The following is a 17,227-nucleotide window of genomic DNA, read 5'->3' as shown; positions in this document are numbered from 1 at the left end:
GCATCTTGCCTCTTACAGAGGAGGGGACAGAGGCACAGGGAGGGTCCACGGTGAAGTTCTCTTGAAGGACAGGGTAGAGTTCAGACTTGACTCGGATGTTTGGCTGCTGAGCCCAGGCCTTAACCACTGCCCCACACGGAAGGAGGGAGCCAGTGTCTGGAGGGGAGGGACCCCGTAGTGAGCAAGGGGGGACCCAAGGGGGAGCCTACTGTGAGAGACCGGTGCACCTTTGTGTTACGTGGGACAGTCCTGGTCCCCACGCTCACCAGGGAGCTCTGCTGGTGACTGGCTGCCCCTCCTGACCTGAGCCACCAACCTGGCTAACCAACTGAGCCACCCAGGTGCCCCCCCCTTTTTTTGTGCAGAATGAGAACTCTTGGCCCAGGGCCCCTCGCACAGCTTCCCCCTCACTCCCTTACCACCAAAGACCCCACAGCTCAGCTCTCAGACTTCTCTCCAGCCCACTCCCACTCCTAGGCTGGGCCCCGAGTCTGGGAAGGTGTTCCCAGAAGCTTCTTATTTAAACCAGTCCACAGGATGTTCCTAGGACGCACTCACTCCCTGGGAGCCAGGCTACCACCGACAGATCCAGAAGTGAGCACGTGGGCAAGGCATTCCCCAGCACGGCTCTTTGGTTCATGGAACGCTGCTGCAGAGATTGGTCACTGGGTGCCCCTCCCCCACCCCCAACCAGGATTCCATCCTTGCTCTGTTGCTCATATCCTCCCATCCCGTTCCTAGATCGTTTGTCCAGAGCAGCTCCTCTGCAGCAGGAAATCCCGGGGGTTTGGGGACCCCAGAGCGCAAGGATGGGGAGATGAGGAAGGGCTGAGCATGGAACCTTGGACTCAGACGGGACAGGGCCCCGGAGCCCCTCACACGCTCCCTCTCCAAATGTCCCAGTCCCTGCTGGGACATCTCACAGCCCTTCTGTACCCAACCCAAAGTCCGCAATACACACATCCCCCATACACAAGACCCTTCTCAGCCTCCGTGGGGCTCCCACTGGGTATTGTGCAGGTGACTCAGTCCTTCCCTCTACGGCTGCTCCTGGAAAGCTGCCAAGATGCCATGCCAGGCCCTAGGCCAGGACAGTGACACCTGCTCTCTCCATGAACCCCCTGAGCCCAGGGCGACCCTCCTTCTTACAGAAGTTCAGAGGGACTGGGTGACTCGTCAGGGTCACATAGGCTGGACACAGCTAGAAGAGCAGGTGACAAGGGCTGCCTGGGTCAGGGAGGGCCAGCTGCACCCTCTAGCTACCCACGGCTTTGTGCAAGGAGGCTTCCTGTCCCGTTCCCCGCCCCTCCCGGACGCGCTGCCTCTGACACTCAGAGCTTCCTTCCAAGGCTGGCAGAGACCGTGCGCTGCTCAGGGTGCAGGGTGCATACAGAATCCCGGAGGAGGAGGAGGAGGAGGAGGAGGCTGCCGCAGGAGGTGTGGAGGCCACCGCAGCTCAAGGATTGGAGGTAGAGGGGGTGTAGGGCAGAGCCTTCCCACAAACCCTGAGGCCACTGGGCTGTGGGAAACAAGCTTGGCAACAGCGTGCAAGATGGGGCACTCGGCACGGCCCACCCCCTGTGGGAAGTGGGAGGGGCAGCTGGGTTTGGAGGGAGGCATTGTACAGACAGAGAAACTGAGGCATGGGATGAGGAAGAGGTGCCCAGGAGGTATGGAGGTCAGGCCTCACCCCAGTCAACTAGCTCTCTGAGCTGTGAGGGGATGGAGAGCCCCAGTGAGGAGAAGCCCATCCAGCCAGCTGAGGGGAAAGAGCCTGGGGCGCATTCCGGGAAGCTCCCCCCAAACAGTGACACCAGGGAGACCCACCGGCACATGTAGGACCATTTCATAAGGGGCTCACCGTGCACACCCAGCCCCGGGCTCTGAGCTAACCCGGAACGACCGCATTGAATCCTCACGGCAGCCCACCAAGGTGGGTACCGTTTCAAACCTCATTTTACAGGTGGAGAAACTGAGGCAGGGGCAGGTAAAACAGCTTGTCTGAGATCTCATAGTCAGCAAATAGGGGAGCTAGTTTCTCACATCTGAAACTATGTAGCAGAGGAAGCTACAGGCTGTTCACTGGGCACAGTCCCTCGTTTGGGACCGGGGGATGAGAGAAAGGACACAAATGCACGCAGCTGCTCCATCAAATGTCCGTGGAGCGCCTGCTTGTGCGGGGCAGCTGTCCGAGCACACCGAGAGGGATGCGGTCTGCCTTAGGCTTTTAAAGAGACTGCAGTCAAAGGAGGCCCAGTCACTCTCAACCCTGCACCAGCACCTTCCCCACCGCCAGCCCCTTGGGGGTCTGTAGCAGCCCCAGAACAGGGCCATGTTCCCAGGAAAATTCAAGCCCTGTGTGGCTCGCACTCCTCTGCTGGGAGCCACACCCCATGGAAACAGAAACAGGCTGAGGCTGGCAAAGAATTCAGTCTTGTCCTGCCCAGAGAAGCCCAGAGAGCCAGGCTGAGCAGACCCAGATGAAAAGCCCCCTGTGTGCCAGGCCCTTGACAGAAGTTATTGTGCACATCCCTGACCATGCTAGCCCAAGGCCGCTGTGTCAGCAGCAGTCATGGTCCCCGTTCCTCCTCGGGAAAATCAACAGAGCTCGTGTCCAGGGTTAGCCTGGCCTCTCCACTCCGGACCTCGGTTTCCTTCCCTAACAAAGGTGGTGCTTTTCACTTCCCCGCCCCTCCCAAGGCCGCAGAGCATCTCCCGCAGGAGGCATCTCAAGGTGGCTGGGTGAATGGTAGCTCTCACTGGGTCAGCCACTGAGAATTCCCCAGTGGGAGGGGAGGCTGTCCCCAAGAGTGCCTGAGTCATACCACCTCTCCGTGAATGCAGGACGCCACGCTTTATGGGCCGGGTACAATGACTCCCTTTGGGAGACGGGACAGAGGGCCCTGGGCTGCCCGGGCCGGGGCGCAGACCGGTGGGTGTGGGTGGACAGCTCAGAGGTGGCCTCTGGACTTAGTCCCTGTTTGCTCCTCCGATAACTGAGGTGACCTTAGTTAATATTCACCAGCAACCTCCCCCATCATCCCTGTGGGTCCACGGCTTAAATAGGAACCAGAGACAAGGCTCTGTCTCCTCAGCCTTGGTCACCGGCCGCGGCCTGGGACAGTAACTGTAAGTATGCCTTCCCACCGGAGAGAGCCTCCTGAAAGCCTCCCATGCTGCCAGGCAGGTCCCGGGGACACAGGGAGGATGGAACAGGCTGTGGCTGGACCCCTTGTTGTCATGGCAACAGTGACCCCGGAGGTCCTTTCCGCTCCCAAGCCTGCTCTAGGGTCTCCCTAGTACCTACTGGTGAATACGCTGGCCCTCAGTGAGCCGTGCGGAAGTGGGCACCCCAGGAAGGAGCATGTTCCTGCCGGCACAGCTCCGGTGTCCCTCCTGTTGGTTGTCTCCTGCTGGCCTCACCACCTTCCCTGTACTTCCCCTGCCACGGGTAGGAAAAGTAAGGCCCAGAGAGGGACAGTGGGGAGCCCAGGCAGGACCAGAGCCCAGAGCTCCAGCCACACATCGGGCCTCTGTCCTCTGCAGAGACACCCAGAACAGAACCATGATGGGCCCCCCCTGTGCTCAGTGGGTCTCTGGGCGCCCTCATGCACAATGGAAGATGGGAGACCCTGGAGACGGGGCCCAGGTTCAGGGCTTCAGCGGTGCTCCTGAGCCCTTGATCTAGCCAGCCGGTTGCAGTCAGCCATTTGAGCCTTAGAGCAACCTTCTGAGGTGGTTACTGAGATTATGCCCATTTTAAGGAAATCAGGAACAGAGAAGCTCATAACTTGCTCTAAATTGCACACTACCCAGGATTCCAACTGGGGTCACCTGGCCCGAGATCTCACCCTCCCTAACCTCTTCCTCCCACCAACATAATTCCCTTGGTTCTTAGGAGCCAGCTGGGGAATGGGAGAAACACAACTGGGCTGGCCTTGAGGCCTCTTTGATGCTGGGTGACCTTGGACTACTGTTCAACCTCTCTGTCCTCTTGGGCACAGTGGAGACAATCTTGGCCCTCTTCGCTCTCATCCCGCCCCGGCCCCAGCCTTGATCTCTGCAGCATGGGAAGCAGATAATTTTTCTGTCATCAGTTCTTGGAAATGGGGGCTACAAAGATGACCAAGGCCAAGGCCACCAGGCTCCCACATGGCACTCGGAAATATACATATATTGGTAACAGCTAAGTCTCCCTGACAGCTGACTGTGTGTCAAGCATTTCTTGGCACTTTGCACATATTTAATTTGCACAATAGCTCTGTGAGGAAGAGCACCCTTGTCCTCTCCAGGAATGGAGATTTGGAGAGGTTAATTAACCTGTCCAAGGTCACACAGCTGCTGTGGAATTCTGGCCTCAGAGCCACTGGCCTGAGCCAATGGACAAGTGACCCTGTCCCTCTTCACCTAGCCCGACCACTTTAACATTTTCTAGTTCAAGGTCTCTGGCTTCAGCTTTGTAAACAGAGAAGGATGGAGTGCCGAGTTATGGGATCCACATTGCCTGGCATTAAACCCCAGATTCACAGGCATCCAGGTCTGTGGTTTTCAGTATGTTGCTCGACCTCCAGAGGCCTCAATTTCTCCATCTATAAAATGGGGCTGATAATTATTCCCGCTCCACAGGGTAAGCGTTGAGGGGACATTAGCTGAGACAGTGTGCATGAAACACCTGCTGTTTATGGGGGTGACAACCAGGACAGCGATGGCGGTGCTGGTGTTTTCTTGGCGTGGGGTTCAGCAGCAGCTAGGAGGCAAAACATAAATACTTGGGGAATTGAATTTAAAATTCTCCAGACTCTCTGGTCCTGGGCAATGTGGCAACCAGCCAGGAAGAAATCTGCTGGTTTTTACACGTGTACCCCACCTGTGCACAGGTAGGGGGAGAGCTTCCACACCCAACAGGTGCCTGCCCACCTACCCTCACATCTGCCCAGCGAAGGATTCTTTTCTCCAAGACAAAAAGCCAAGGTTCAGAGGAATGAAGTCATGTCCCCAGGGCTGCTGGCCCAAACGTGTCCTGGCTGGGTCATGCGTGGACTTATTCAGTGACAGGCTTAGGTTGTTGATGGCCCAGTGGCTCTCCTGGACCCTGCTGGGTCACCCTTGATCATTCATTTTATGCTCATGGGTGGATCTAGAATTTGACCAGATAAGGGGATGGCTCACTTCCTGTGTGCCCACCCAGTGTGAGTGTCCATCAAGGTCCGGTTCTGGCACTCACCGTCTGAGACCAGAGGACACAGCTATCTCAGTCTGCAGGTCAATTGGCAGGAAAACTAAGACTCAATCCAGCTTTGTCACTAATTTGCTGTGTGACCTTGGCAAGGCCCTGACCCTCTCTGTGCCTCAGACCTTTTACTATAAAAAGAAGCAGCCAGAATCAGTGATGCTATACCTGGTAGATGGGCTCACCACAGCTGTGACCCCTTCCCAGCCAGCCCAGACCAGCAATCCCTGGAGGGAGAGGGCAGCCATCCACTCCCTACCCCCACAACGGGAGTCTCAGTCCATTTTCTTCCACCAAACCCAAATAGCTTCTAACTGAGAATCCAACAGTAGTATAGGGGTATAGGGAAATAGTATAGTATAGTAGTATAGGAGTATAGTAGTATAGGGGGATAGTAGTATAGTAGTATAGGGGGAACTCATTTAGGTCTTCCCCCACCGCGGCTTTGACAGCTGGGGACTTGCCTGCCCAAGGCCAAGGGGATGGTAGCGGTGCCATCAGGGCTGGAAGCCACAGCCCCTGAGGCCTTTTGGCATACTTGGTGTCCCCACCCTGCAGAGGCCCAAATCCCTCATGATCTCTGAGCCCCACAGAGATGAGGGGTTTCTGCAAACCGTGAAAGTCCACCCCAAACCCAAGCAGGGAAGCAAAGAGGAGCCGAGGGCGTGGACCTCTGCAGAGCCAGTGCAAACACCAGCAGCTCTGTTTCCGCTGTAGTTTAAGAAAAATAAAAACACGTATTGTGTAATGTGCGGTCCATCCGGTCTGGATGCTTTAGAGGCACGAAGGCCAGAAAAAGGGCAGTGAAGAGAAAGCAACGCTGGGCTTCATTTTGTTGTTTGATTCAAAAAGAAACTCTTTGGGGGTACAGGGTGTGGCCTTTGATAGAAGGGCATGGAGAAAGCAGAAGTTTAGGGGCCCTGATGTTGGAAGGAATGTGTGAGGCTCCTATACCCCACCCCACACACAACCACACAACCCCCAACTTACTGGAGAAGTCACTACCCACTGCCCACATCATGGGCGAGCCCAGAGCTAGGACACAGGTGGTGACAAGGACGAGCAGGTAAGTTGACTGCAGGAACCTCAGTGCATTCATGCAGCTGAGGCCACAAATGTGTGCGGGGCTGCCCTTCAGCTCAGGCAGAAGCTCTGGGGGCTGAGACTCACCATGAGGGGTGAATGGGGACAGCCCTTCAGCTCCATGGGTTCTGGCTGTGTGGGCAGAATCTTACCCTCTCTGGGCAGCAGCCTCATGTCCGTTACATGAAAAGACTCAGTGGAAATGTTCCCATTCCACATCCAGTCGTACATGAACCTGATCTGGCCTGATTCCTGGGTAGTTGTGCACAAGTCTCTTGTGCTCATTGTGCCTCAGTTTCCCCTTATGTAAGACAGAAGCTGTGACACCTGCACACAGGGCCACTGCAGGGGATAGGGCAGCCATCAAGAGCGTGGACTCCCACCCAGATGGCCCGGGTCTGTGATTCTTACTACTTTCCTGCTCTGTGGCCTTGGGGCAGATGACTTCAACTTCTCTGGTCTTCGGTCTCCTCCTCTGTGAATGGACAATGGTCCTGTGCCCTAGGTCATAAGTCATTGCAAGAGGACAATAAGATGAGACAACAAAGTGCACAGAATGGGGCTCGGCACACGGTGAGCCATGTAAAGTCTTAATTACCGTTCTGTCTTTCCGTGATGAGCATGTAGGAGAGTGCTCGGCTGGGGCCAGCACATAGTAGATGCTTAGTAAACTGGATGTTCCACCTGGGGTCAATCAGCGGCCGGGGAACTCGCCATGTGACCTGACTAAGGCGTGGTGCACCCCCTCTTTGTCTTGCAGGACGATGGCATCCTCCGTTCCCTGGGGCCTCCTGCTGCTGGCGGGGCTGTGCTGCCTGGCCCCCCGCTCCCTGGCCTCGAGTCCCCTGGGAGCCGCTGTCCAGGACACAGGTGCACCCCACCACGACCATGAGCACCATGAGGAGCCAGCCTGCCACAAGATTGCCCCGAACCTGGCCGACTTCGCCTTCAGCATGTACCGCCAGGTGGCGCATGGGTCCAACACCACCAACATCTTCTTCTCCCCCGTGAGCATCGCGACCGCCTTTGCGTTGCTTTCTCTGGGGGCCAAGGGTGACACTCACTCCGAGATCATGAAGGGCCTTAGGTTCAACCTCACGGAGAGAGCCGAGGGTGAGGTCCACCAAGGCTTCCAGCAACTTCTCCGCACCCTCAACCACCCAGACAACCAGCTGCAGCTGACCACTGGCAATGGTCTCTTCATCGCTGAGGGCATGAAGCTACTGGATAAGTTTTTGGAGGATGTCAAGAACCTGTACCACTCAGAAGCCTTCTCCACCAATTTCGGGGACACCGAAGCAGCCAAGAAACAGATCAACGATTATGTTGAGAAGGGAACCCAAGGGAAAATTGTGGATTTGGTCAAAGACCTTGACAAAGACACAGCTTTCGCTCTGGTGAATTACATTTTCTTTAAAGGTAAGGTTGCCAACACCAGCCTGAGCTTGTTCCCATAAAAACATCCAAAAATATTCTCTAACACGCCATTGTTAAACTTTCCATAGCCATCCAGGATGCATAGGGTGGTGTGTCTCCACATGCATTAATTGGTTTCCTAATTAACCACTGTCATACATTCCATGATCAACTGAGATCAGATGATGATGGGTGGGACGGTCACATCACCATCTTCTCTGCGGGACTTCTCAGAGCCTTTGATGTGCTAGTGTGCCTTGTCAGCCCCCACCAGGGAGTTAACTAAAAACAGGCGGTTTTAGCAGAGTGTATGAAGGGAATGGGTTTTCTTGGAACACAACTTCTGACAACTGCACTGCAGTTGTTGTGTCAGAAAGAGGGAAAGCTTTGACGTCAGAAACACCAGAGTTGGAATCCTTCCCCTACCGATTGTTAGCTCTTTGATGGGCGGCAAGCCATCCTACCACTTTGAGGTCTTCCCTCTGTCATGGGGACATACTAATACCCTTGTTGTCAGGTTTCCGTGAGGATAGAACAAGTTACAAAGAAACCAGGGCCGCACGCTCACACAGCAAGTGCTCGACTGAGCTTGAATCTCAGCCTGGCCTCCTCCCTGAGCAGTGGCAACGTGGGGGCCCTGTGGACCACAGAGGGTGCTCTAAGGCAGCGGAACAGCCCGTGGAGATGGCCTGGAGGGAGTGGGGGTAAAGAGCAAGGCCAGAAAGCCTTCCTTCACTGTGCCGGCGACTCCTCGCTCGGGGGGCAACAGACCAACGGAGAGCCTGGGGCCAGAGCAGAGCATCTGAGGTCCCCGCTCTGCTGTGAGGCTTCTGGTGGGTCTGGCCTCTCTCCAGCCTCAGTCTCCATCTCTGTACAATGGGAGAGTTGGGTGCAGGCGGGGGTGCCCGGGGCACCTTCCCACTCTGACTTGCCCGGATGGGGCTGCTCTCTTGGCGTGGGGGGGGGAGGGTGGGGAGGAGCTGCCCAGGCACCTGTGTTCCACACAGTGATCCAGACACAGCCTTGGAGTCGTGGTGAGAGTGATTCCCTGAATGACAAGGACCGCCCGCTAACGAGGGGCAGGGAGACTTGGACAGGGAGGTGCTGAGTAGGGCTGATGTCAGTCGTTTTCATGTAGAACCTCCCAAGACCCCCTCAAATTAGTAAGCATGAAATACAAGTAAAAATGCTCGCTCTGCAACGCGGCTTGGCATCCCTCGGCCTCCATCAGGTCCACGTTCTGAATCCCTCACAGGTCTCGCATTGCTCTCCCCAAAGTCCTTTCGGCAGACTTTGCTGCAGCTCCGCTTTACAGGTGGTGAAATCAAAGATCCTTCCAACAGTAGGACCCCAGCAAGGAGGCTCAGGGCCGGTCTATCCCCCCCACATGGTCCCAACCTTCTCCCACCTCTGGCTGACGCCCCCTTCCCCGCCCTTCCTCAGGCAAATGGGAGAAGCCCTTCGAGGCGGAGCACACCACAGTGGAGGACTTCCACGTGGACGAGCACACCACCGTCAAGGTGCCCATGATGAGCCGGCTGGGCATGTTCGACGTCCACCACTGCAACAAGTTGTCCAGCTGGGTCCTGCTCATGGACTACGTGGGCAACGCCACCGCCATCTTCATCCTCCCCGACCAGGGCAAAATGCACCACCTGGAGGACACGCTGACCAAGGAAGTCCTGGCTAAGTTCCTGGAAAGCAGACACACCAGGTGATTCCCAAACCGAGAACGACTTGGATACCGCCATGTCGGGCCGGCCATGGGGAGGGAGGGTAGACCCACAGCCGGGGGACTGGACGACTGTGCGAGACCCGTTGTCCCGGACACAGGCTCGTGGCACTCACGCCGCACCGGCTGGGCTCCATGAAAGGGACATGCCCATGGGGATGAGGCCACAATCCTGTGTCCTTGGGGACTCCCTCACCACGGACACTGCCCTTTCCCCATGCCAGGACCTAGAGCAGGGGGAGCAACACCAGCACGCGCCCGGGACAACCGAGAAGGGAGACCCGGGCTTCTGGCAACACAGGCAGGGAATATGGCATTAGAGAAGGGACAGTCTGGGGCTAAATGGAGAGAGCCCGCCTGGACGCCAGAAAAGCAGAGGCCCAGGTGGGTTTGGGTTCCTCTGTCACCAGACCCATGCGGTTTGATGAGGTCCCCACGGGGAAGTGACAGTGAGTCCGCACCCCAGATTCGTGTGTCCCTCGGGAGTCACACGATGCCAAAGGCCTCGGGGACTAGTTTGCCGGGTACACTCCGAAATACACGTACCCGTATAAGTGTGTGCGGTAGGAACATAGAAAAATAATCAAATACATTAAAATTAGAATTAAGAAGTAAAATTAACATCCAGAAGAAGACGTAATAAACATGTACATATATAAATGAATATGAAAACACAGACAAGCATGAGGTTAAAATTAAAATAAATTAATTTAAGTTTTAGGACGCCTTCTCCCCGACCTCACCCTGTGTTCCCGCACCAGAGGCTGAGGAAGGAGAACAAGGGATGGCAGACCCCAGAGACGCTCACGGGGAGCCCCAGTGCCCGACAGCTCACACTGGCAGGCCCTTGATTCAGACCCTGGAGACGTCTCCATCAGGGGGAACCTAACCCTGCAGGGCGACCCAGGGGAGTGTCCAGAGGGCTGCTCAGAGGAGACAGGAGGCAGCCCCTTCAAACTTGGCAGGACAAACCCATCCCTGTGACTCTATGTTCTTGGGCCCCAGGGGCTGGACAAACAAGAAATAGAATAAACCCATTCGCGCACCTCCAGTCCCCGTGTGGGAGGGAGAGGGCCGCCGAGCAGGACGAAGAGCCAGAAATGAGATACTCCACGTGTGTGAAACCCCTTTGTTTCCTGTCATACCAGGTCTGCCAATTTACGTTTGCCCAAACTGACCATTTCTGGAACCTACGATCTGAAAACCGTCCTCAGCAAAATGGGCATCACCAGGGTCTTCAGCAATGACGCTGATCTCTCGGGGATCACGGAGAAAGAGCCCCTGAAGCTGTCCAAGGTCAGTTGTCCCTGATGCCCGTGGGTCAGAAGGTGTCACAGTGTGTACGGAGCTGCAGCTCAGAGGTGGGGGAGGAACAAAGGGACACAGACGCACCTGCAGACTGAGGTCCCAGAGGAGTGTCACTGGATGCCCTGGGACTGGAACGTGGGCAGGTGACCATGGAGGATGGGGCCTCTCGGGCTGCTGCCAAGCTAGGGACCTCCTCTGCGCTGGTGCCTCTGGGTCATCTTTGGCCAGGGCCTTCCCTTCTTTGGGCCTCGATGGACCCATATTTACCAAGACAGGCTCAGGCTCCATGATTTCAAAGGACTTCTGTCCCTTGCATCTGTGACCCAGGAACTACTGGCCGATCACGGAGTCTGGGTGAATGAGTGATTTCACCTAAAGATGCCATTTATTCAGAAAAGTGGAAAGTGACCAAAGATCCAGCCACTGCTCAATGGCTGGCTGGGAACTGAATGCCTGGTGTGGACCGGACACAGGGAAGGCCCCCCTCAAAGTCCTGGGTCCCAGGGCGCCTGACATCTGGTACCGGAAACAAGGCAAGAGCCACGGAAGATGAATGGCTGGGAAGTCTCCTTGTTGGGGTTGTGAGTTGCTTCCCGCATAGGCTGAGAAGGTTGGTGAGGATGGAGAAGTAGGGCCCACCGGTACAGTCAGGCAAGGCCTGGAGAAGGTGGGGAAGGCCTGCGTGTTGCCTGCAGGGAGGGAGGCTGTGGTCTAGAAGGACACCCAGGTGGAGGAGGTCTGAGTGAGCCCCTCCCTGGGCCCCATCCCCTTCCTCAGGCCTGGCTCCCAGGCTGGGGCAAGGGACGGCCCCACTCAGAACAGGCCGGTGTCCTCTCTCCCTGCAGGGGGTGCATAAGGCTGTGCTGACCATTGACGAGAAAGGGACAGAAGCTACCGGGGCCACGTTTATGGAAGCCATCCCCATGTCGATGCCCCCAAGTGTCGACTTCAACAGCCCCTTCCTCATCATCATCTACGACAGAAACACCAAGAGTCCCCTCTTCGTGGGAAAGGTGGTGAACCCCACCCAGTAGTAACTCCCTTTGAGGTCCAACTCCCTCCCCCGATGACATTAAAGCGTGACCCTGCCCTGGCTCGAGTGTGACGTGTGACTCCTGCAGCCCCTCATCATTCCCAGGTCTCCCTCTCTGTCCCCGGGAAGCGGGTGGAAGGGCCGTCGCGGCGTCTCTCCTGTAGGCCCTGTGGTGCCCTGCAGTGGGCTTTCACACCGTCCAGGAGCCGTGCGAGGCTAGGAGGAAGTGCTGCCCGCGACGCTCCCTTTGGTGGCTCTTCCCCAGTCACAGGGGAAAAGCTCTGGGGTCTCACAGTCTTATCTGGGAATCCCCAAGAGGGGCTCGCAAGGGCGCAGAGACCAGCCCACCGCCCCCACCTCCGCCAAGCATCCACCTCTCGCTAAGCCCCCCCAGCCCTGCTGGTGCTTGCAGCGCCCCCCATGAGGGTCCCACCCCCGGCAGGGCTGCCGGCACAGGCCACGAGACTGTCCCCTGCCCCTGTGGCTCCCAGAGCCTCCAGCTCCCGTGGGGACTCGGAACCGCCACATCTGCAACCACAGAGAGAGACTACTCGGTCCGCTTTCCATCCCACCTTGTCACCTGCGCCTGGCTTGGGCTCCTACCACGCAAAGGTCTTTCCTGCAAGAAGCTACGGTCGATTTTGCCTAGAAAATTTTCGATGGCTTTAGGCCAGGAACACATACTCCTGTCCCTGTCCTTCCTTCTCTGCCCCAGGACCCTCAAACCCACGACCCCTAGAAGCAGGCTGGCCCTCCACCTCCTCTTCTCGCCAGGCGGGTCTATGTCACCTGCTCAGACTCATCCGGCTTGTCACAACCCCAAGACATGTACCTGTGTCCTCTTCTACGCAATCATGGGGCCACGTTGTGGCTCTGGAAAGTCATTCCGATGATTCCTTGGTCACAGGAGAAGAAGCAGGCCATCAACCCCACTCACCCTCCCTGCCTTCCCTTGGCTAAGCTCTGACGGGGGACACTGTTCATCTGGCCTTGTTCCTGCCCCACGGCGCTCCCTGGGGTCTTCAGAGGGAACCACAATTGCTTTATCACAGCTGCGGCCACTCCAGAGCAGCCCTTTCACTAAGGGCCATGGGGCTCTGTCTCCAGAGCCCCACAGAAGGACAATGACACTCAGGAAGTCCTGCCAGACCCCCAGGCTGAGGGAGCCAGCTCCCAGACTCACAGGAACATGCTTTTCTGTAGGAAAGACTGTCCCATCCTCTAAGAACCTAGTGATGCCCGCCTAAGGCTCTCGTGGAAGCTGAGCGTGCATCTACACACCTGGGTTGAGTCATATGAAATTTACACCTCTCAAGGCCGAATGTCCACATGTGTCCAATTCCATGAATCCAGCTGTCTCCCAGAGAAGTCTGTTGTCATCCCGATATCCCTCTGCCTGGACTCTTCTAATCTCCACAAATTCCATTAATGATACAACCAGAGTCAAACACCCAGGACAATGCGAGAGTGGGAACAAGTCCAAACTTTGCAGCGTCCCAGGTGTGTGACTTTGGCGAAGTCACCAAACCTCTCTGGGCCTCAGCATCTTCATCACGGTTATAACACTGACTCTGAGTTGTTGTACACTTCAAAGCAGGTCCTCAAAACAGCCTTTGAAGGAAAGCAGAGCTGGGTGCCCAGGTAAGGGACGACATCTGTGACCTTCATGAGCTCCTCTGTAATCCTGGCGCCCCACGAGGGGCAACGCCAGCATCGTTCCATGTACTCCTCAGAGCGGCACTGCAGAGCAGTGAGTGGAGCTGCTCTGCTCTCAGGTGCCCATTCTCCAGATGAAGAAACAGAGGCTCAGAAAGGCTGCTGGTCTTGCTCAAGGTCATGGAGCTAATAAGTGGCAGAGCTGGCTCCAGAAGCCCTACTTGTTCCGGTGAACCTGAGCATACCCTTCATGCTCCCCCCACAACACACACTCATAAGCCCAATTCCTACCAGAAGCACAAACAATGCTGGGGCACACAGCCACGTGCTGAGACATGTGCGAGAAAACACCGTCCTCCCCAGAGGGCAAGCAGCCGGTTCGTGGGAGCCGTCCCACCTGAGGCTGGAGAGCTCACAGCCTTCAACAAGCAACCTGCACCATGCTGCACACCCCTCAGTACTGGGGAGGAAGGGGTACATGCAGAGGCCAGCTGGGACTCCTGGAAACCAGGGAAAAATCAAGAAGCTGGAAGAGCTCAGGGCACTCACCTGAGAAACCATCATTCCGCTGCCAAGAACCGCCTGCAGTTCCATTCATCTGGGCTCTGGTGGCAGAAACCCAGTTAAAATGAGCTGAACATCCCCAATGGGGAGTTCACGGGCCCCTGAGAACCCGCAGGGTTCAAGCAATTTGTCCTAAGGAGGACAGGACTGCAGCAGCAAGAGCCTGTTCAGCCAGAAGCCTCCGCCTTGCCTGTTCCTTTGATTGCATTCACTGCCTACTCTGACCCTCGAGACCAGTCCCTGACGGACACAGGCAACGATTCATTATCCCCCATTGACAGATGGCAGCGAGAAGACCGGCCTGTCACAGGCCTAGAAATCAGGTGACATACTCGGGCCTGGCTGCCGCAGGAGCATGGGATGTCCCGTCCAGCTCAGACCTCACAGGCGAGTCCAACCTCCCGGTCCACGTGGGAGCCACCTGTCCGGGCTCACGCCGGCTGCAGCCCGGCCCCTGAGGGCTCAGGGCTGGGGAACACATTCCAGTCCCGCAGGGCGGGCTTGGCCCAAGGGGGCTGAAGGCTGATTACAGGGACATTTGTTCTCAGAGGTCAAAGGGGCCTTTCTGAGACCCGGTGCCCACTCGGTAGGCTGAAAGTCACTGCGGAGCCCTGTGACTCAGGATCTATTTCAAGACTGCTGATCATGGCAGAGTAAAGAAATCGCTTTATTTATGCTCATTTCCAACGTCTGCTGTTCTGTTTGCCATGCTTTCCGTGAAAGGCACCGCGCGGCATTGAACTACTTTGAGTAACTCTGATTCTTCATCACATCGCTTTCCCGGCGTTCCCAGACCACCAGCTGGATTGAAACAAAGGGTGTGTGCATCCTAAATGTGACAGTGGTCCGTAAATCGTCCTCCCCTCAAAGAAACTGGTTCCAATTTATTTTCCCTCCCCGAGAACAATCGCTTCCTTACTCTCGTCGCTGCAGTAGATTCCAACAGGCTTGTTTCAGGGAGGTGTCCATACTAAGGATGAGGTCACTTGCTTCCCGCACATGTAGGGGCCCTTGCTGTTTCCTTGGCTGGGACATGGGTCCCTGCCCAGAGCCCCCATCCGTCCTCCTTCCTTCCGCCACCATGGTCAACCCCAGTGCGTCGGTCACCCGTCCCCCCCGGGGCACCACCTGCCTTCCTGCTTCTAGAAATCATGGGGCATGTGTTGGAAGTAAGCTGGACCAATGGCGCTGTGTTGGATTTGGGCGCCTCCTCCAGAGAGCTGACAGCATGGCAGCCTCTTTCAGAACCAGGGTTCTAGCCAAAACGTCTGGAGACGTCACCGGAGTCAGCTGGGAGAGGGTGGGTGGGGAGAGTTGGTGCCAAGCACGTGCGCGGCACACAGGCTCCGCTCTGAGACTGCTCCCCCAGAGCACTGCCCTCTCTCCCCAGCTAGGGGCTGGTTCTCAGGCTGCGTATCTGGAGGGGGCCCCACAGCTGTGCCCTGCTTGCCGAGCTCTGGACCACCTGCCTCTCAGGGAGCCGAGCTGCAGAGCCACCTGTGGAATGCTGAGGACTATGGGCTGCCGGGCAGCTCTGCAGAGTTCAGACTTTGGGCCACTTCCCACGGGCCCCAGGCCCAGAGGGCAGCGAGTCTCCTGCAGCCCATCTGGTCGCAGGCGCCACTGAACCCTGCTTTTGGGTGGAGGTGGAAGAGTGTTTCTTGCTCCTGCGGTCAGGATAAAAGGCCAGCAAACTGCAGCACCAGGAGCAAACCAAACTTAAACTGTGGGTTCGGACTCTGGGTAGGAGCATTGATATTGAGTCCTCAATTATCACAAGTGTCCCACGGCCGTGCGAGATGTTACTATCAGGGGAACTGGTGGCGGGATGGGGGAAAGGCTGTGGGAGCTCTCTGTCCTTTTGTTCTATAACCCTAGATTGTTAACAAAATTGTATATTGTTCTATAACCCTAAAACTGTTCTAAAGAATAAAGTCTTATTTATTTATTTACTTATCTTTAATACCTTATTTATTTTGAGGGAGACAGAGATAGTGAGAGAGAGCACAAACAGGAAGCAGGTGCCCCGCTGAGCAGGAAGCTGGCTGTGGGGCTCCATCCGAGGACTCCGGGATCATGACCAGAGCCAAAGGCAGATGCTTAACCCACTGAGCCACCCAGGCCCCCAAATAAAGTCTTTTTTTAAAAAGGAAAAAAAGTTACGATGGAAATGCCCAAGGCAGTGTGACAAAGCACGCAGAATTCAGGAATGCCAGGTAAGCCTTCGAATGAGTATGACTGTGAACAGGGCTCCAGACCACGCTTGTATCTGAGCAGGCCTCCGCTCTTGTCACTGCAAAATGGGGACAGTGAGAAAGAGCTCGTTCAAAGTTTCCTCTATGGATGATGGCGCACGGCGTCTTTTTTCAGCACTGGTTCTTACCGAATATTAAACATCAGACTGCAGATTCTGGAAGTAGAGGCTTGGGGGGCTGGCTTCCCCTGCCTCTTGATTCACCGGCATGAAATTGACTGCTGAGTGAATTACAGGTATTTGCACACTTTTTTTCTGAAGACCTGAGCTGAGAGTCAGATGGCCTGGGGTCTTTTCAAGGCTCTAGCACATGCCCTGGTGCTGGGGAAGTCACCACCCCTCTCGAGCCTCACTTTTCTCGCCAGTAAAATGGGTATTGATATTCTACAAGACACTAACCGCCTCAGGGCAGTCCAATGCTCTTCTTTCCCATGGTTCCCTGGAGCTCGGCACCCGGCAGGTGGCTGTTACCGCCTATCTGTGCGGTATTTATCTATAGACAAATGGACTTCGGAGCCCAGAGGACACAGATGCCAGCACCCAGTGTGAAGACCCCAAGGGCTGGGACCTGGCAGTCACAAGTCGGGTGACATCAGGTGGCTGATGTTTCTCAGAGGTCAGTCATGTATCAGACACAATTCCAGGCTCTGGTGATGTTGTAATTCACTTTCTCCTCTTGACAGCTCTGTGAGGACAGTATCAAGGCAAAATGAACTCTGGGTCTTGCATGGCCCTGCAACCCACCCTTCCCATGGCCCTTGAGTCTGTTGGTCTTGCTGGACTAGGACCACTTCCAAGAAGAACAGAAAAGCACCCTGGGGGCTCCCCAGGCTTATTTCCTGCAGTGGAGGTGGCTGTGGGCCCACAGGACTGGGTGTCCCAGCCCCCTGAGACTCTGCCTTATGAGTAGGGGAAACCCAGGGAGCCCGTGCAGGGCCCCTGCCGTGCGCG

The 17,227-nt window shown here is 56.2% G+C and overlaps 1 protein-coding gene across 3 annotated transcripts; it reads left to right on the top strand.

Annotated features, from left to right (window-relative positions):
* Positions 1 to 1,252: 1,252 nt before the first annotated feature.
* SERPINA1 (serpin family A member 1) lies at positions 1,253 to 11,863 on the top strand. Of its 3 annotated transcripts, none has more exons than XM_059183008.1 (5): positions 1,253 to 1,437; positions 7,074 to 7,732; positions 9,173 to 9,443; positions 10,610 to 10,757; positions 11,615 to 11,863. In XM_059183008.1, the coding sequence occupies exons 2-5, from the start codon at positions 7,078 to 7,080 to the stop codon at positions 11,801 to 11,803; spliced, it is 1,263 nt and encodes a 420-aa protein (XP_059038991.1). In that variant the 5' UTR covers positions 1,253 to 1,437; positions 7,074 to 7,077; the 3' UTR covers positions 11,804 to 11,863. The 3 variants fall into 3 exon arrangements, with proteins under 3 accessions (XP_059038991.1, XP_059038988.1, XP_059038989.1); XM_059183005.1 differs by having other exon boundaries at positions 1,258 to 1,469; XM_059183006.1 differs by lacking the exon at positions 1,253 to 1,437 and adding an exon at positions 2,995 to 3,129.
* Positions 11,864 to 17,227: the final 5,364 nt, after the last annotated feature.

Source organism: Mustela lutreola, chromosome 7 (genome assembly GCF_030435805.1).
Source record: "Mustela lutreola isolate mMusLut2 chromosome 7, mMusLut2.pri, whole genome shotgun sequence".
NCBI classification, from domain to species: Eukaryota; Metazoa; Chordata; class Mammalia; order Carnivora; family Mustelidae; genus Mustela; species Mustela lutreola.
This window is presented reverse-complemented; position numbering and strand designations above follow the sequence as displayed.

Bases quoted from the DNA above. Each gene is read 5' to 3' on its own strand.
- SERPINA1 (XM_059183008.1), top strand. From the start codon at position 7,078: ATGGCATCCTCCGTTCCCTGGGGCCTCCTGCTGCTGGCGGGGCTGTGC. The intron at 7,733-9,172 runs GTAAGGTTGCCA...GCCCTTCCTCAG, and splicing joins GAATTACATTTTCTTTAAAG to GCAAATGGGAGAAGCCCTTC. The intron at 9,444-10,609 runs GTGATTCCCAAA...CTGTCATACCAG, and splicing joins CTGGAAAGCAGACACACCAG to GTCTGCCAATTTACGTTTGC.